This window comes from Cricetulus griseus, chromosome 2, assembly GCF_003668045.3.
Source record: "Cricetulus griseus strain 17A/GY chromosome 2, alternate assembly CriGri-PICRH-1.0, whole genome shotgun sequence".
Classification (NCBI taxonomy): domain Eukaryota; kingdom Metazoa; phylum Chordata; class Mammalia; order Rodentia; family Cricetidae; genus Cricetulus; species Cricetulus griseus.
Window position 1 is genome coordinate 322,079,123 of NC_048595.1, and position 21,258 is coordinate 322,100,380.

The 21,258-nt window shown below is 35.7% G+C and overlaps 1 protein-coding gene across 6 annotated transcripts in view; it reads right to left on the reverse strand.

Moving 5' to 3' along the window:
- Erbin (erbb2 interacting protein) overlaps positions 1 to 21,258 on the reverse strand; it is a 72,636-nt gene that overhangs the window by 10,068 nt on the left and 41,310 nt on the right. For all 6 annotated transcript variants that reach the window (XM_035440547.1, XM_035440545.1, XM_035440546.1 and 3 more), the window contains exons 14-19: positions 16,857 to 16,978; positions 16,227 to 16,397; positions 15,154 to 15,330; positions 12,831 to 12,945; positions 10,867 to 11,050; positions 5,565 to 7,107 (exon numbers count right to left, since the gene is read on the reverse strand). In XM_035440547.1, the coding sequence (XP_035296438.1) occupies positions 5,565 to 7,107; positions 10,867 to 11,050; positions 12,831 to 12,945; positions 15,154 to 15,330; positions 16,227 to 16,397; positions 16,857 to 16,978 (2,312 nt within the window). The remainder of the gene's footprint in view (positions 1 to 5,564; positions 7,108 to 10,866; positions 11,051 to 12,830; positions 12,946 to 15,153; positions 15,331 to 16,226; positions 16,398 to 16,856; positions 16,979 to 21,258) is intronic.

The window sequence follows — 21,258 nt, forward strand, 5'->3', positions numbered from 1 at the left end:
AGCAACCAGTAAATTTAAGTCAAATAAATTTCTAAAGGATCTATTTAATTCGACAGGAATTCTCTTATTAAATAATAGTGACATTTACACATACACACTATAGCAAAATGCCTTTGTGATAAATACCTGGTTATCAGTCATTGTCATTCTTTCAAAAACTTATTTTCCACATTTTGAAAAATATATAAATTGTAGGATATAACTTTTAAAAATATTTTATTATTTTTATTTATGTACATGTGTCTGTGCACACATGTATGTATACCCAGTATATGAGTGCCCATGGAGACCAGAAGAGGGCATCAGGCCATCTGGAGTTGCAGTTATATGAAAGTTTGTGAGCCACTTGACATACATGCTGGGAACAAAACTTGAGTCCTCTGTAGAGTGTCTGTCATTCTATAATTATCAAAAACAATTCTAGAAAAAGCATGTATTAACAAAAATCTTCCACTCAAATAAAATGTTACTGCATTTTGGAGTTAGTGGTGGCCCAAAGACAGTATCCTACATTAGGGGTTTTCATGAAGACCCTTGTATTTGGCCCAAGTACTAAAGATGCACCTTAATAAATATACATGTTTTTTTAATTGTTCCTAGACTTATTATTGGCTGTTGTTTCTCAGTGTGGATGGGGCTTGATGGTTAAAATAGGGAAACCACATTTCAAGCATGGACAGTTATTAAAATAGAGAAATGAAATAACAAGCATTTATATATTACTCTTAGGAAAATATACACCTTCTCTAGATTTTGAAGTTGATAATACCAAGAAACAACAGACTTACAAAAGGAAAAAAGATATATAAATTACTATTCCTTAGTTATTTTGTGGATTCTAAGGTATTGATTTTTAACATGTTAACTTGATTAAATACTAAGCACAATGTCCTAGGCACTGTTGTTCAATATTGCAGATGGTTACCTAACAGCAAGAAAACAGGGCTGAGTACATACTCCAGTGTTAGCCAGACCCTAGAAGAGTGCTTCTCAACCTTCCTAATGCTGTGACCCTTTAATACAGTTCCTCATATTGTGGTGAGCCCCAACCATAAAATTATTTTCATTGCTAACTCATAACTGTAATTTTGCTATTGTTATGAATAATAATGTAAATAGTTGATATACAACCCCTAAGAGGTTATAACCACAGGTTGAGAACCATTGTCCTAGATGGATGCCTATCATCTAACAAGAACAAGTAAATGAGACAGTTACCACTTTGTATTAAAAATAATATGGTTTGGAGTACTTCACATCTGATTTTTGTTTTTTTTTGTTTTTTGTTTTTTCGAGACAGGGTTTCTCTGTGTATCTATGGAGCCTATCCTGGCAGTCGCTCTGGAGACCAGGCTGGCCTTGAACTCATAGAGATACACCTGCCTTTACTCGAGTGCTGGGATTAAAGGCGTGCACCACCAATGCCGGCCACATCTGATTTTTTTATACGGTAGAAATATCAGCAAATACTGATAGCAGTGATAATTCAACTCTGAAAGAAAACAGTTTGTCTGGCCTTGAACTCACTGAGTGCTCCCTCCAGAGTGCTGGGACTAAAGATGTGCACCACTACCACTCAGCTTAATTCCTTTTCAAAATTTCCTTGTTAGTTTAACTAAATTAGTAGCAAAATCTTCAAAGTAAAATCTGTTTTATGTATTTGAATTCCTAGTTCAGTTTTTTTAATGGTTATAACTAAAAGGCCACAAACACATATGCTTTAATAAACTATTATCTACTGTGTAAAGCAAAAAATTCTAACATCTCAAAAGGTAAAAGAAGCATTTTCCTGAGCTGCCTCCTCTGCTCCCTTGAATTATGCATGTGTGTATGTATGTGCACATGCACAACTGTGCAAAGAAGGGACTGGGCCCTTTACTGTCCTCCAACATCTTGAACCAATTCTTTGAAGTTTACAGTCTAAATCTTGTTGCTATTCAAGTAGCTAATTGGCAGCATCATTATGAAGTACTTATATTGCCTACACGTATGCTACTATTCTCACATCTAATGAAAACCAGACTACAGCATAAAGTCATTTCTACAAATAATAAAGGCAACTTTCAGAATTTTATTTAATGCTTTAGAACATTTCTGAACACAAGAAAATAAAGTACATCTTTGTATTATAATAAAGGCTAGAAATAATTGCATGCCCTATTATCACATCAAATTCAATTAACAGAAAGCAAAGTAAGTTACAGCTTGCCAAATCTCTACACTGTATCACAATGCTTGAAAAACTCTATTCTTAAAACTATTATGATTAAAAAAAAACAAAAAAGTTGATTTTGTAATTCTTTCTTTCAAGACTAAAAAACATTTTAGGTTAGTGAGGATATAGGTGATTATCATTATACATATAATAATCTCAAAAAATTTTGTTCATGTGGTGATAAGAGTATCTTAAGGTTATGTGAAAATTTAGAACTATTTTACACAGAGACAACTGTACTATGCCTCCCAGTACTGTGTCAGCAGTAGTAAACTTGTTAGGACATTCTGTTTCTGTAACTCAACCCACACGCTATCTGATTTTCTCAAAAATAAATAAATCCCCAATTCAGCCAAGGTGAAGCTTTTGTCTCTCCCTGTTCTCAGCATTCCTACTTGAGAAAAACTGTTCACTTTTGAGGCAGGGTATCATGTAGCTCCAGGCAGACCTTGGATTACTACTGTCTCCACCCCACCAAGTGCCTAAGATTACAGAGGTGCACAGCTAATGAGAAAACTTTTACTCTCCCTCTCTCTCCTTCCTTTTGGTCAGCTATGGATCTGAATTCAGTCTTCCAGTCTCCTTTTTCACAATTCTTCTATTTCATTAATCCACTGAATTAACTGTTGACTTTCAGGATACAACTATAAAACAACTGTCATATATTTTCCAAGAAAATGTGTATCAAATTTCTAAATACATATTTTATGCAATGGAAAACAAAAATAGCTAAAAGGCACATTCAACAATGAGCTAGATGCTACTTGCTTCATATTTACGGAAGTTCACACACATCTGTATCAAACAGAATAGTGGGAGAATAAGCCACTTATGATATAAACTACACCAAGTAAAAACCTTCTTCTGTACCAGCAGCCCCTCCTTTATCTCTGGTAATAATGGAATTCCCAAGAGCCACTTATGCAAATCACAAACCCTCAAGTTTTGTCCCTTATCCACAGTGACTAATTACAGGAAAATTCAGTTAGATGCAAACTTTGTGGTTGTCTACTTCAAAAGTCTCTTGAATTCATTCCTGTATCTCAATCCTATTGATAAACACTTCATTCATTCTCACCCAAGTCTCTGCAATGGCCCCTTTGACAATAGTTTTTTCTTCTAAAATCCACTTCTACATGTGCAACACTAGTTTATTATAAACTAGAATCATGTTCCTCCTCATCTCAGCTTAAGAAATTTTCATTGAATTTCTCCTCCCTCTCTTTGACTGCCCAGTGCTTAGCTGTGGATCTCTGTATCTGCTTCCATCAGTTACTGGATGAAGGTTCTGTGATGACAATTTTTAGGGTGGTCATCAATCTGATTACAGGGAAGGCCAGTTCAGGCGCCCTCTCCACTATTGCTAGGAGCCTTAGCTGGGGTCATCTTTGTGGATTTCTGGGAGTTTCCCTAGTACTAGATTTCTCCCAAACACCATAATGGTTCCCTCTATCAAGATTTCTTTCTTTGTTCTCCCTCTCTGTCCCTCCCCCCAACTCAACCATACAGTTTGCTCAGTAGATCTTATCTATTTCCCTTCCCAGGGGCATTCATACATGTCTCTCTCAGTGTTCTCTTTAATAAATAGCTTCTCAGGGGTTATGGATTGTATCCTGGTTATCCTTTTCTTTACATCTAGTATCCACTTATGAGTGAGTGCATAGCATGTTTGTCTTTCTGGGTCTGGGTTATCTCACTCAGGATGTTTTTTTCTAGTTCCTCCATTTGCCTGCAAATTTCAAGATGTCATTGCTTTTTACCATTGAGTAATACTCCATCCACTGTGTAAATGTACCACATTTTCTTTATCTATTCTTCAGGTGAGGAGCATCTGGGTTGTTTACAGGTGAACTCAAGGACTCTAGACTGATAGTTGGGGAACGTGCATAGGACCGAACTAGGCCCTCTGAATATGGGTGACAGTTCTGTGACTTGGGCAGTGTATGGGGCCACTGGCAGTGGGACCAGGATTTATCCCTAGTGCATGAACTGACTTTCTGAAGCCCATTCCCTATGGAGAGAGACCTTTCTCAGCCTAGATATAGGGGAGAGGGGCTTGGTCCTGTCTCATCTTGTTATGTCAGACTTTGTTGACTCCCCATGGGAGACCCTACCCTTACTGAGGAGCAGGTGGGGGTTGTATGAGGGGAAAGGATGGGGGATGGGGAACTGGTTAGCATGTAAAACAAACTTTTAAATAAATAATAAAGAAATGTTCAAATTCCCAATAATATGAACACAAATTCAAATAGCCTCAACAGTGTGTTAGAGTTATAGCAAACAGAAAAGATGAAGATGAAGTAGCTACAGCTGACAGAAGTTAGCTACAAAACTAACAATTACAGGCTGAGATTTAATAAATTGGAGAAAAGGTAGTAATCATACTTTGTGCATTTTAAGGAATTTAGAAACAACAGATTAGGTATGTTCGGCTATATTTAAGATACATTATGTATTTAATAAAGTAGAGAAATGGCAATTTTTAAGATAAAATCCATATATATATATATATATATATATATATATATATATATATAGATGAGTCTTAACAAAAAAATCTTTGGGTGGAAGAGGGAAGGAGAAACAAAGTCTCCCTATGTAGTTCAGGCTGGCTTCAAACTGGTCATCTCCTGCAGCCACCTAAGTACTGCAGTTACAGTTGTATGATACCATACCTGGTTTAAAGATTGTATTTTATACATTTGGGCCAAATAACAATGTACCCTTTCAAAAGACACAGATTTACAAATAGGGTTATGAGATGAATACAAGCATTAGTTATTTTACCAACATTTCCAAGTTGCACCATAGCCACAAAAACACTCAACTAAGTTGTTCAAGCACATTAGAAATGCAATCCAACAAAGTCAAGAATAAATGCCATGCCAGAGTCATCTGTGTCAGTGATGATGTTAGTTCATTTAATATAGACTGGAGAAAAAGTTTTTTGATGCAATATCTACACTTGGAAATATACTTTGTGATTTTAGCAATTATACAGTAAACTGGTACTTTCTTACAATGTTTACATAATAATCAGTTCAAAAAACACTGAACATGACTGTGTATATGTACTGTTATCTAGTATGTGTGTAAAGGCTAAAAGAGACACACAGGCATAAGGAGATTACATGACCATCAGAAACTTTGAGGAATAAGAAAGTAGCCTACACAACCATCTCACCTGTCCTGGCTTAAATTTATAGTTACAGAACTCTGTTACCAGCAACAGGGAAAAACGCCGAGATTGTAGGTAGATAATAATTCAGATTGTCTTATGAATCATTTCAAAGGAAAATAAATAAATTCATAAAGAATTTAAAAAAGAAAAAAACTCACGTTCAATTACCTTTTCTAACTTTTTGGCCTCAATATGTCGAAGTACTTGTTCTCGCCAGTCATGAGGAACTTTGCTTTTTCCTGGAGGATCTAATAAAGAATGTTCAGAACCAACCCTTGCATTTGGTCTTTTTGAAGGACTAGTCCGTGAGTAATTGAAATCACTAACTGACATAGTTCTCTCTGGTATTTCACTAATAGAGGGGCGGGCACTCTGAGGCCTTGAAGTATTTGGGCCATCAATGCTGTATGCCCGTGCAGAAAGAGGTCTCTGCGATCCTGACATCACTGGTGTTCTTCCCACTGAATGTAATTCTCTGTATGATAAATAATCTCCTTCAGAAATCTGAGTACGCCTCGTGAGACCAGGATCACCGAGAGTTATAGAAGCTGTTGAAGACACACTACTCTGTCGCTGAACTGGAGTCCGAGTTACTGTTGGAACCAGCCGGTCATTTGGGGAGACAGCCCACATTTCTCCATGTCTGGCTGGAGCAAGTCTCTGATGTAAATGGTATGTAGTATTGGCCCTCACATTGTTATGGTTAGAGAAATTCATATTAGCAGAATGCTTCATGTAACTGTGATTTTCTGCGCTCTCTGATCTAGGAAGGCGCTGAGGAGGACAACTGACAGGATCTATTTGTGAATTCTGTTTAGGGTGCCACAAAGTGTCTTTGGCTGCAGCACTGCCACTGTATTGGACATTATACTGCAGAGGACCATATAGTTGAGGTGTAGACTGCAGGCCGGCTACTGTAGGGGCTCTTATTAAATCTGGATCCTCAGGGTTATGATTTGAATCAAACTTGAAAACGGCCTTTGTAGCTGACATTAAATCAGAGGATGAGGAAGAGGCAGTGAACACCTGCAGTGGCTGGTCATACAGCAGTGTGGCAGACTTGCTCCTCACTATGTTTTTCCCATCCACGGCAGATGCGATTTTAACCGCTGCACTTGGCAGCTGAGGGCCATCATCACTAAGGATGTCATAGATCTTCAAGCCTCCAGTTTCCATGTTAGTTATACTATGAGATTTCACAACAGATCCAACTGGACCACTTCTCTGAGGGGAGAGATCATCAATGCTTTTAGAAATACCCACATCAGCAGAAGAAGTGGAGTTCTGTGGTTCAATCCTACCAGAAGACTGTGGAAATTCCTCAGAAAGACCATTTATCTTGTTTATGGATTCCAAATTCGGATACTTATTTCCATTTTCTGTATGCTGAGCTTCACTTTTAGAATGAAAATTTAAAAAGCCTTTTCCAAGCACTATATCCTGTGTCTTTGATCTTTCCATTATTTCTGGCTGGAACGTATTATTTGTCACAAGTTTATTAAGATTCATGTTGATATGGTCTAACTGGTGAGATTCATCAGATTCAGCTTTTGAGTCATCTTTTTCAATCAGAACTAATCGCTCTTCAATACTCAAATCATACTCAGGCAACTTAAAATCCTTTTTATCATTAACTTTGAATTTTTCTTCTGGTGAATTGTTTAAAATATCTCCATTTTGTAAAAGTCTGTTAAAATTTTCATCTTCTTGCCTAAAATACAGTAATTTTATGACAATGTAATAAAGACAAGTTCTCTAGGTAACAGAGCATCATTAATAACTATTTGATATGTAGATAACACAAGTTAAAAGAATTGATGGGGCTCCAAATAAAGACCTTAATTATAATATACAAGTATCAAAACATACTATAACCTACCGATATGTACAAGTTTTGTGTTTTTATATCAATTAAAATTAAATAAAAATCTTAGTCAAGTAGCAGAGATTTATATTAAGTTAGAGAAAGAAGTAAAACGGCTAATGGTTATCAATAACATCAAGATCAATGCTGTGAAATAATCCTTTTGTATAATGTAAAGATTTGTTATTCAAATTGGTTTAATAAAAAGCTGACTGGCCCATAGGCAGGCAGGAAGTAGGGCAGGACAACTAAACTAAGTATTCTGGGAGGAAGAGGTATGGAGTCAGAGGAGACGCTAGCAAAAGCAGAGGAAGCAGCACATGCAGAAAATGAGGTACAAGCCATGTGCTACATGGCAGAGGGTAGATAAGAAATACAGGTGAATTTAAAATGTAAGAACTAGCTAGTAACAAGCTTGAGCTATTGGCCAAGCATTTTGTTAATTAGAATTAATACTGAGTCTCCATGTCAGTTGGAAGCAACTGCCTCGACACAGGAAAACTGCCTAAAGACTAATTTTCATCAACATATTCAATCTAACTTGTTATAAAATGGGTTATCAGGACTAAGCTAAGACCAATAACGAAATGGTGTGTCTTCTGTGTCGTTTCAAAATGTGCTAAAATTTAAATGGTTCAAGGTGGGAAAGCTACATTGAGATTCAGACAGTAACTTGAATGATTAAGTAAATGGCACAGGACAATTTGTAAGTAACTCTGAAGCTTTACATTAATGGCATTGATAATAGGCTCCCATTCTTAACAAGTGGTCATTAAATCCAAAAATATAAACAATTAAGTTAAACGAAAACAAATAACTGCATCAAAAAATAAGTTCATAAAGGGATCAAAAGAGAAACTACATAATCACTACTCTGTGGCACAATGTATTTGGCAAATATTTCATAAATGTGTCATTCTAAAACTACAGAAAATATCTTATTTCTACTTGGTGGTACAGAACAAATATATCTAGTCCTTTGCACTACACGAAAATTACAGTTCATTATTTTAAAAGTATACAAAAGGTATTGCTATACTCCTCTCTTAATGCGCTTTGTTATATAAAAGGATGACTTATACCATGCTACTTTCCAACAATAACATTAGGAAAGTTTTATAAGTCAACAAATTAAGAATTTTTTTTAACATGTAAGGGATTATAAAAATGGTATTTTACTAAGCCTATGGCATAAAATCAAGCGTTATATAATATCTGAACTTATACTCAGGCAGAAATTAGTATTCTTTTTACAGTAACAGTTTTTACTTAAATAAGTCTGCAACTCAAGAATGGTATAACTCTAGTCATGGTTTAAAATAGCTGTAAAACCAGCATTTGCTTTGGTAGCAGCCTAAATATTTCCCTCAAGCAGAATTTCTAGCCAACAGACTGAATCCACAGTTGAATCTTACTCTGACAACCAAGTTTCTTTCCTCTTCCTCTCCTTTTTATTTTTCCTTCAAGACAAGGTTTCTCTGTGTAGCTTAGCTCTGTAGACCAAAGGCTGGCTCTCCTTTAGGAACCATAAACACAAATAAACTCTTTTTCCTATACATCAAGTTTGGTCATGGTATTTTATCATGAAAAAAAGAAGCTAAGATAGAAGTTGGCACTATGGAGTAGGGTCATTGATGTAAAGAATCTCAACAGGTTGTTTTTGGAGGAATGTGGAAAACTGTTGAAGGTTGTACTAAAATTTAAGCAGAGTTTACAGGTCATTATAGGAGAAACCTAGAGACAGCAGTGCTGAGGGTACTGAGATGGGAGAGGTCCTACTTAAGAGGTTTGATGGAAGCAAGAACTATCTTAGCAACTGTGCTATAGGCCATTTGTTGATATGTTGGCAAAGAATTTGGATGCCTCTCTGTCTTAAGAACTTGTCTGATGCTAAAGTACATAATAACCAGTTGTGGCTATGTACACTCTTTATTCCAGTACATGGAAGGCTAGGCAAGAGGATATCTGTGAGTTCAAGGCTAGACAGGGCTATGTGGTGAGACTGTATGAAACAACAACAAAAAAAGTAATGAACTAATTTCTTTGGGGCACAAAATTTCAAGGCAGTATAATGTTGAGTCTTTAGTATAGTTACTATTGATTACTCTTTATACAAATCTATAATGAAAATGGCAAATAGAACAAAAGAAATGAAAAATATACAGTTTGGAAAGAACAGAACACTAGGAAATTTAATATTACAGCCAATATAAGTGCTAGAAAAGGTAATGTAATTGTTCTATAGATATCACTATTAAGGTCAGATGAGAAGGGTATCTTCAGGGCAAGACCACACTCAGCTAAAGTTTCCAACTTATGAAAAGAGCCTAAGAGGTTTCCTGCTCTAAAAAAGCAATTGTGTAACCATATAAAAGATGCTACCAATGTGGGGTGAGGTAACAAGGGCCCATCTCAAGCTGTCATTTTAACTTGCCAATGTCATCCATGCATGAAAATCTAAGAGTGGGGTGGCCATGGATTCTTCCTATATGGTTTCAGAGAGTCACTGGGGAAAGGCCAAATCTGTCAAGGCTTGAGCTGCTGTGAAAGTGCCATGATAGGCCATTGCATGAAACATTGAAAGAAAAGCCTGGGTTGCAGCAGAAACTCCAAACTGTTAAGAGACCAGATTTATGACACATTTGCCAAGAGCTGATTACAGAGAAATGTACACAAAGAGAGAGATGTATGCACAGGTCACAAACCTAAGTGGGCAGAACTTGACATTGGATGTGGAGCTGTAGGATTTGGAGTTTGCTTTGCTGGGTTTTGGTCTTGCTTTGGTTCAGTATTCCTTCACTCTGTCCTCATTCCTCCCTTTTGGAATGCTATTATGTATTTCATGCCATAGTATGCTGGAAGTATAGTTTTGTTTTTGTTTTTTAATCTTATATGTTGGGAGGTCATAGTTAAGAGACTCTGTTGAGTCTCAGAAGAGACTCCAGACTTTTGAACAGTGTTAAGATTGTTAAAGACCATGAGAACTTTTAATATTGATCTAAATGCATTTTATATTATGATATGGGTATGAACCTGTGGGGGGCAGGGAATGGAGCATTGCTGGAGGGAGTACACCACTAAGAGTAGGCTTGAGAATTTATAGCCCCACCTTACTTTCAGTTTGCTCTCTCTGCTTTCTGCATGTGACATGTTGGAGGTGTGTGATCACTCAGCTTCCTATGCCAGGTGCCTGCTGCCCTGCCTCCCTCACCATTATAGACTCTCCCTCTGAAACTGTAAGCCAAATACACTATTTCTTCCATAAGCTGCTTTTGGTCAAAGCAAACAGAATGTAATTTACATGATTTCTAAGGATAAAAATAACTCAATCTGAACTTCCTCAAATTGGCTGTTAATATAACTCCCAGAAATATTTATGTTTGTTCATTTCACCTAGAGATTAAGAATCTACTCTATTTTGTTGTTTTTCAACTAAAACAGAACTGTATAACCACTACTCAATCAATTTCAAAATGAAAGAAATATATTGCCTAAGCCATTTGTATAATATTTATGAAAATGTTTATGCATAGTCCTATATTTATTATTTGTACCATTATTTCTATTCATTTTATAGTAAAAAATCTTATTAAAATGTTCACAAACCTGATTTTGGAGTTACTATCAATAAGAGTTTGTTTCACTGGAGAACAGAGTGAGGTATCTTGACTACTGTCAGTATTAAGAGAAACTGAATCAGACATCCGAGATGGAGAAGAACAATTGCTGTTATTCTGATTGCTATTGTGTGTGACTTCATCTGATAAAGAATCTGTATCCTTTGCATCATCTGAAACAAAAACAAAATATTTAAGAGCGATAATAAATTCATTAAGAATTTATGGCAAGCTTTTGTATTGATTCCATGTACAAGGTGATAGTAGATAATTAGAGACATCTCTGAAAATTAAAACCTAAATATATAAATAAATTAAAAGAATTTTAAAGTTGTGATATCATTTTTTTAATACGATCAAAGTTAAGGGTACCTAAGATTTAATTTAGCTTACTGACAAAATGATGAACAATTTTCAAAGGCTACCAATTCATTTTGGTGAATGTTCTATTTTAAGAACTTATAATAAAAAAAATACACTTAATTGTTCATAACCTTCCTACAGTTTATCTGTATAAGAAATTATGTCATATACACATGGATTTTTTTCAATCTATTTTGATAATAAAATTGAGCAATATAATAATACATAAACAAAATCAAGGATTTTCAAAGGTCAGCTCCCTTATTTCGTTTAAATGTTTAAAGATTTATTTTTATATGTATGTCTATGCGTGTATGTGCATTTGAATGAAATATCCACAAAGGCCAGAAGTATCATTTTCCCTGGAGCTGAAGTTACAAAGTGAGCCACCCAATGTGAGTACTAGGAACCAGCCACAGATCCTCTGTATTTCTCCAATCTCAAAGAACTGCTTATAAAGTGGTAATCTTTCAATATGTGAGGTGGTTGCTTACCTAACAATGAAAACCAAAACCAAAACCTAGTATTTACATTCCATTAAATCAGAAATGTAAAAATTAGTTTTGAATACAATCATAAAAAAGCTCTTTTTGAAAAACTCAATTCCAAGCAAATCAAGGAACTAGTATATCCAGACATAGTCATAGAGCAGCATATGAATTAAAGGCATGTTTGTTGTTCTTACAAGCATGGTACTTGAGTCTTGGTTTCTTAATTTATAAAATTACCATTATATTGTCTTTTAAGTTCTTATTATGGGCTATTACGGCAGCCAGCTGTTCAGCACGGTAGTACCTGAGCAATTGGTAAAGTACTCAATAGTTTCTAAATGCCATTATAAACCACAGTGGAGTATCATTATTGCTATGATGGCAACAGTCTGGGTAATAAAAATTTGATAGAAATAATGCAAAGCTAGTCAGGCACTAGCTTAAGAAGCGTGTATGACAAGATAGGTGTTCTTATGACAACAACTGGAGAGGAGGGATTAATACCATTCGGGACTAGATAAGAAAACAATATGCATCTAGTATATATCAGGTACTATACTATGTATTTTATGCAAAATCCTTCATATCCTCATTGCAATTCAAATTTGTCATGTATATATGATAAAATTAAGCACACAAGGATAACATAATTAGAAGATAAACAACAGAAATTGAATTATAATCAATAATTATATCCTTTTAATGTCTATGCCTTTACAAAAAGTCTGCATGAGGGAAGGGAGGACCTACTGATTTCTTTAAAAATGGTAAATAAGAACATTTTGGAACAGCAGGGTTTTTTTGTTTGTTTTTGGTTTTGGTATTTTGAGACAGGGTTTCTCTGTGGCTTTGGAGGTTGTCTTGGAACTAGCTCTTGTAGACCAGGCTGGTCTCGAACTCACAGAGTTCTGCCTGCCTCTGCCTCCCGAGTGCTGGGACTAAAGGTGTGCACCGATACTGCCCAGCTGGAACAGCAGTTTTAAATGTTGTTTTCAAAATGTTTCAAAAATGTGATATTCAATAAAATTTACTCCCACAGAATTAATACATGGTATTTAGGCCATTTCTAGTCTTAATACTTTCCCCTTCAATATCTAACCTTTTTTGTTATTACTAAGTGCTACAACTTTGGGCTGGTTAATTGAGGTTTCAATTAATGGGGGTCGCATCTCTGCCATTTTCATTTCTTCATCAGAAGAAAGTTCTTCAGATTCCTAGTTTAAAGAAAAAGGGGGAAATATAAAAATTAAATTTTGGACTTTTTAAATTAGTAAATATACCATAAAAACATCACAGGGAAAACAAAGTATATTACTAGGAACATGTACAAAACTGCTTTTTAATGGTAATAGTTGACAAAAATCTGCATGACTTAACTTTTTCAATTACAGCAATGAAACTATAGCAGGTATTAACAATATATTAAAAATGTTTACTGTACATTTTTGGAGCTATATTAATAGTTACTATGTGCCAGAGATATGTGAGGTTTGAGGTAAACAAAAATTATCAAAATACAGTCCTGTCTTTGAAAACTTCAATTTACAGAGTAGTCCCTCAACAGAGTCTCTCACTAATTGACAAGTTTAGTCTCTTAAGTAGACCAAGCTTCTAAGATATCTTCTACGATGGACTGCTATCAACGTGAACTAAAAAATTTGTATTTGTTTTGATTGTTACTGTCCATGTTTATTACAACCAATATGCCACAGATTACCTACTACTGAGTAGGGTCAGCAAAGAACATGACTTGCCAACAACTATTAATAGAAAGATTTTAATATCAGATGGTGTGCATGAAATCAGATCTCCTGCCAGTTAAATCATTCCTAGGGACTAAGATGAAACTAAAGCAAATTCTTTACAAAACTTGTTCCCCTAAAAAAGAAAAATAAACAATACTAAGGATTTTTATATCTTCATAAGTGCCATTATAAAGGTACGAATTGTGGAGATGGCTCAGCAATTAAGAGCACTTGTTGCTCTTGCAGAGGACACAGGTTAGTTTTCCAGCACCTACATGGCAGCTCCTGTTGGCACACAAAAATACTGTCTATTTTAATAAAATAGTTTGCCAATTTCTATTCATATCTTTAAATATATATTTATTTGTTTTTACTGTATATTTTATTGTGTTTTGGATGTTTTGCCTGTATGTATATCTGTGTATCATGTGTGTGCAATACCCATGAAGGCCAGATAAGGGTGTTGAAGCCTCTATAACTGGAGTTATGACACTATGGAGTCCCAGCTAGGCAAGGTAATTCACACCCATAAAGCCAGCATGCAAGAGGCTAATATAAGAGGGATACTGACGTGGGCTACACAGTGAGCTCCAGACCATCTGGGGCTACAAACTGAGATCTAGTCTCAAAAAGTTTGGAGTTCCATGTATGTTTAGCAATCTCATTTACACTTGACACATACACATTCAATTGAGTATTATTCAGCCATAAGAATAATATGTAGTACTTCAGAGATTATCAGAGAATGAAATTCAAGACAATATGCTAAGCAAAAGACCACATATTAGGCCAGTGAGATGGCTCAGTGGGCACTTGCCAGTATTAAAAAAAAAATTAAGTGTGTGATTTCATTTATGCAAAATATCAAGAATAAGCAATCTATGCAGGCAAAACAGGTATTAGTTGCTTAGAGTTGAGGGAACAAAAAGTATGAGATTACTTTTTCCTTCTGAGGTTATAAAAATATTCTGCAATTAACTGTGGAATGGCTTTACAACTTTGTAAATTGTTTAAGCTGCTGGATTATATATACTTTGAATCACTAAGTTGTGTAGGGTTTGAGATATCTTTCAATAAAGCCTTTTAAAAAGAAAGATCTATTGCTTTTACTTATTCAATATGAGAAATTGTATCTCTGTTCTCAGACACGGAACAAGAGTAACATATCCAATGATGAATACTTACATAAGCTAAATGATTGAGTATAGCCATAACCCATTTTCTGTTGTTGTTCTGTTTGTTTTCTACACAGAGCTAGGGATGGATTCCAGTGCTGTATTTAAACTAGGACAGTGCTCTACCACTGATCTACATCTTTAACTTTTCATTTTGATGTTACAGAAATAAAAGCAAAGTCTGGGGATGTAGATGACAGGTAGACCATGGGCCTGTTATGAACAATGAACTTGAGTTTAATACCCATCACCACAAAAAAATAAATAAATGAAAAGTAATTGTAATTATCCATTTTATGTAACATCATAATCTAAATTACCTACTAGTCATTTACTCACAAATAACAAAAATTTTAAGTTTAAAGTGATGAGTGATATTTTAGCAGTGTGAAAAATTTCAAGGATTGCAATATTTTCTGCAATCATACTATTAGGCTTCTATGGATCACAACAATGAAATAATAAATTGGAAACTCTCATGACTGTCAGGATGAAGTCATACCTCAAAAACATCATCATGGTTAACAATATGTTTCAGGTCCTCAGACACTTTCCTATTCGAAATCACTGGCAAATTACCAGGGCTGGTCTCAGGTTCAGGTTCACTCATCTTCTGTACAGAATTCATGTATTTTTCTCTTTCATCCAGTTGGCTTTTCATTGTAGTACTTTCTGAAGTCTAAATAAAAGATAAAGTCCTCATATTATATGTTCTGTGTTTGTTTTTATATTAAGTATTATATAAAATTTAAGTAATTCATCAATTTTCAATTCTAAATTAATATTAAAGAAACTGTAGCCAAGTAGTGGTGGCACACACCTTTAGTCCTAACACTCAGGAGGCAGAGGTAGGTAGGCAGATCTCTCTAAGTTCGAGGCCAGCATGGTCTACAGAGTGAGTTCCAGGACAATGGGGGCTGTTTCAAAGAGAAATCCTGTCTCGAAAAACAAAAAAAGAACAACAACAAAAAGAAACTGTGAACATGTAAAACTAGACTCAAATATAAAATGCCCATTTGGGGGGGTAGATGGCCTATAGAGAGACATGATTATATTAAAGTACATAATTTAGCAAAAGTTACAAAGTTACTTTTCCTCTAAAGGACTGGTGTCAAGTGAGTTAATAAATAAATCATTTTTGCCTGCTGTAGAATGCACTGTGACTCTAATGGTATAACAAAACTTTGATCTGGCCACCGTAGCACTGAGAAGTTTTGAAACATTTCAAGGAAATGTCAAATATCTGCAATAGCAATTAATCGAAAATTAGAATAAAGTGGATCAGTATCATCAAAATGGGAGGGAAGAGTATTTCTAGAAGAACTCTCTGACAATCATTTTATCTTGTTATTTGTTCAAGTAATGACATTTTCAAGGCCAACTTAACACTATCTGATAAACTGGACATTCTGTAGCCAGAGAACCAGAAGACGAGCAGCTGGGAAATTCAAAATTAACCATCTGAGAACAAAACTACAAATTAAGTAATACATAATTCAGATCATCATATTAATTGTCTCAATTTTTAGATAATTTCACACACTTTACATCATTACTTGGAGTTGAGTTTCTAACCTTCACACCCATATCCTTATTTGCAACTTCCTGATCTTCATGTTTCATATCTCTCCCAGACTCTTCATTAGTCTCTTCATCTTTTAATCTATGTACAATAGTTTGAACAGTCTTGACCATATTCTTAAGTTCATCTGGGTATGGTGTTGGATATCTCTTCAAGTTTCCCTCCTAGAGAAATAAGAGAAACATGAAGTATTAATGTTTCTAACATCAATCTCAGAACTTAATGTATAATCCATCTGAACTTCTGGACATCTGGTCACCGGCAGTAAAGATAGATAATAGATTTATAAAAAAAATCTGTTCTCTCATATATATATATATATATTTCAAATTCAGCTGTTTTGTTTTTCCCTTTCTTTCTCCCAGTGCTGGGGACCAAACTCTGGGTCTTTACATGACAGACAAGATTTCCACCAGTGAGTTATAGCTCTCCTCAAAATGTACCTTCTAATGGCAGTTTTATACCTCTCTCAAATTTTTTTTATAAGTGAAATAATTTGCTTTAGTAAGTGCTCTGAGGGTATGCAATGAATCCAGTACTTCTTTGTAGCCACAAATGGCATATTATAAGTATACAGTACAAACTTTAATCAGCACACCTGAAATAAAAACTAACAGACTCACCCTGGGGGGTGCCTCTCTTTCATCTTTGTCTTCATCACATTCAAATGCCACTTGGGCCCGCTGTTTCCTCTGTTCTTCCCACAGTGCAGGATTAAAACTTTCATTATCTGATATGAACATAACTAGAAGAAATAAAAGAAATATGGCTAAACAATAATCACAGAAAACTATCACTTAGACCATAATCTGCATTATAAAGCAAGTCTGTGGCAGCTAAAATTGGTCCAGTATAACAGCAACAAATCCCAGAATAAAAAATAGGTTTTTGTTTTAAGATTTTGTTATCATGACCACTGCGATTTTTATTTCGAAGAAGCTGATTATGTTTTTGTTACTAGAAGGATTCATGAAGCTCCTAATTTAAACACTACAAATACACAGGTTTTGTGTTAAAACGGTAAGGCTACCACATCTTCCAATTTTAAGAATTCTTTTTACTGTTAAAGTTCAATAAGCATGAAGGGATAAAGGAGTTTAAAGGCAGAGTAAGCTATTTTGTGAAAAAATAAAATGAGCCAGGTGGTGGTGGTGGCACATGCTTTTAGTCCCAACACTCAGGAGGCAGAGGCAGGTGGATCTGTGAGTTCGAGGCCAGCATGATCTGCAGAGCAAGTTCCAGGACAGGCTCCAAAGCTACAGAAAAACCTTGTCTCAAAAAACCAAAGGCCAAAAAATAAAAGTAATTACTTTGGTGGCAACTATATATTTGTATTAAGTACTTGGGAAGTAATTTTGTAGGTTATTTTCCTCCTTCCACCTTTATACATATTCTGGGGATGAAGCTTTGATTACCATGCTTGGTTGGCAAGTACTCTGAATCATTGAGCCATGTTGACAGCCCTTGGGTACCAACTGCAATCACCAGCCAACCTCCAAATGAAGCAATTTTACACAAGAATGTATTCAGAACCCCAGAGTTTGTAATTCTGATCATGGTTCTCATTCTCAATAGCTACTGGTTAATTACATTTCCTACTATTTTGAATAAATCCCTTACCTTTGAAGGTTCAGGGTACTAGGTAATATTATTTCCTACCCTTACCATAGAGTCTAACAAATCTGAATGCTGAGGTGCATTCATTCAGCTCTCTAGTATCTGACTACAAGTGGCCATCTTTTTCAAGACTTGCCCTATCTTGAATGATACAAATGTCTGATCATGCCACCCTACTCTGTAATTTTATAGTTCCTATGTATCTTCAATCCCAATGTTAATCTTCATATCACTTAAGGGATTCATAACCATGATCATACTCAAAATGTCCCTGCCTTAGTCACTGTACCTCCTTCTAAATATTAAGTCACGCCCTGCTCAGGTTTTTAGCCATCTTTCTCTTCCAACCTGCAAAACCACTCTAGTTTTTTCTTCCATTTCATGAAACACTACCACTTCCTTCAAATGTCCTTTTCTCAACTACCAGAAACAAGCTTCTTTCACATTACTGTTTAGCCACATGTTACTATGGCGGGGGGGGGGGGGGGGAGCGCGGATAAAAATTCTCAGACTGACATTACCCCCTCCAAGTTGTTTTCCTAATTATTAATATTACGTACACAATAGGTACCTATATGATGTAACTTGGAAAATTATCATGCATTCCTTTCTCCTTGCTTAAGTCTAATTCCACTAGGCCAAGCATGGTAATACACAGTTTCAATCCCAGCACTCAGAAGGCAGATGTAGGTGAGTCACTATGAGTTTGAAGAATTCTAGGTCAGCCATGGCTACATATCAAAACTCTTTCTCCAAAAGGAGTAATTCCTCACCATTATCCACCTTTAGATTCTGAAAGGCAAGTGGTTTTACTGAACTCTAGTAGCACCTGTCTCGTAGGTTGACAAAAATCAGAATAAGCTCAATGTGAACAATGTGAAACACACTTTCAAGTTGCCATAAAACTAAAACTGAACTGTAATATTCACTGTCTGATTCATCTACTTCTTAAAAGTACCAGGATAAAAAAAAAAAAAAGATATTTCCTTGAAGTTCAAAGGAAATTCATCATCTTCCTGATAACATTACTGTAGTTTTCTTCCTCTTAGCTTTATCAATAGTGTGTGAATATGATGGTATACACATGAAGGCTGGAGAACAGCTTGCAGAATTGGTTATCTCCTCCCATCAAATGGATTACAGGGATCACACTTAAGTAATCAGACTTGGGGGCAAGCTCTCTTACCTGCTGATCCTATTCTGCAGCCTCATCCACTATAGTTTCCAATTTGAGATGTGAGTACATTATACTCATGTGTACCTATGGTGAGATACTTTAAGGGGCAAATGAACTCCAAGAATTCATGCACTACAAATTTCCATAATACAGCCCCTTCTACCTTAAAAAAATGGCAAAAATAACACCAATGGTGGCATAATTCTACTACTACTGTTCTTTTTTGTCAGAATTTGAACAGCACTTCCTTATCTAGACATCATCCTTTAAAAGAAGGAATCAGAATAGAAAGTAAGTTGATATAAAGGTTGAACAAAGAAGGCCAGGTGGATCTGAATCATTAAAATAGGAAACAGTAAAAGAAGAGATCAAGGCATTTATGCCTGTGGTTGCAAACACTCACAGTTTAGACATCTTAGAGAAGGGCTAGCAGGAACCTTTCTGAAAACGAGCCTGAAGCAACTGATGACATAGTGTGTATGTTGGAAGATAGTTGTAAATATGAGAAGTTACAGGTATAAATTACTTAACTTTTTTCAAAGTCATTCAAACTGATGACTTTAAGGACAGGTTTAAACAAAAGATTGGAAATAACTAAACAGATCAAAACTTTAACCCATTTAACTTGTATTCCTACAATGTGACAAACAGAACACTATCATCTTTGTAAGAAGAAACAATAAGGTTATTGTTTCATAGGTATTTTTTGAAACACTTATTTAGGAATAGCAAAGACTTTGTGTTAAAATCCAAGTTAGGTTTTTGATATGTCACATGTAAATAACTCCATTGAAAAGTCTGTTATTAAAGCTCTAAGAATAAATTTAAAAGATACATCTCTTTTCCATGTGTTTAAATCCACTTCCAACCATATTATTTACCAAAATTATAAAATGTAGAACTGTTTCCATAACAAAATAGTATACTTATTTTTAAATTATCAGTACTGAAATATTACTAAATGTTATGCTGACTAGTTTTGTATCAACTTGCCACAAGCTAGAGTCATTTGGGGAACTTAAAAATGTCCCCACCAGATAAGATTATGGTGCATTTTTAAAAAAATTTTTTGATTGGTAACTGCTCACTGTGGGCAGTCCCACCCCTGGGCTGGTGGTCCTGGATGCTGTAAGAAAGGATAAACAAGCCCATCAGGAGGCAAGCCATAGGCAACATCCCTCCACAGCCTCTGCTTCAGCTTATGTCTCAAGTTCCTGCTCTGAATTCCCTCAGTAATGAAGGGTGAACTGAATGTAAGCTGAAATAAACCCTTCCCTCATCGAGTTGCTTTTGGTCATCATGTTTTATTACAGCAGCAGAAACTCTAGAACATAAGTAAATAAAAATTCTTCATGTTAGAAATTAAGTATAGCCAGGCAGTTGTGTCACACACCTTTAATCCCAGCACTGGGAAGGCAGAGGCTCGCAGATCTCTGAGTATGAGGCCAGCCTGGTCAACATAGCTAGTTCCAAGACAGCCATGGCTGCACAGATAAATGGGCAAACACTACTTATGGTACCAATAAAGCAGTATGGAGAACGACAGCAAATATTTGACCATGTCAACAAAACATTTGCTTGTCTGCTTATATTCATCAGAACTCACCTCAATTGTTCATCTTTCCTCATCTCTAAAGATTTGTGAAAATAGCAAACAGTACTAAGTACTGATCTAAATATGAAATGTCTCCCACAGGTTCACATTTTGAGTAGTTGGTCTCTAAGTGGTAGTGTTCTGGGAGTCTGGGAAAACCTTAGGGCTAGGAGTGTGCTGGGGGGAGTAGAGGGTGGTTAATGCCAGGTCCCCAACCTCTTCCTCTGCTTCTCTGTTACTCCTTGAGGGGAACTACTCTGGATCTATTCTACCTTCTTAGGAAGATGAAATGAGACCACTGAAGCTACAAACTAAGTAAACCTTTCCTCTGTTGTTTCTCTGGTTCTGTAGTCATAACAATATGAAAGCTTGACTAACACAGTAAGGTGAGAGAGTCCCGTAACTACTATCAGCTACACAATATGATCAAGTAATTGTCTTTATGGTAGTAAAGAATATTAGTATGGTACTTAAAACATTTGTAAGGCAAAATATGAAATGATTTCTTAATTTAGAGAAGTGAACATTCATTCTCATGTTCTATTCACAGATTGAAATACCATTTTAACGGACAGTGGTGGCGCATGCCTTTAATCCCAGCACTTGGGAGGCAGAGGCAGGCGGATCTCTGTGAGTT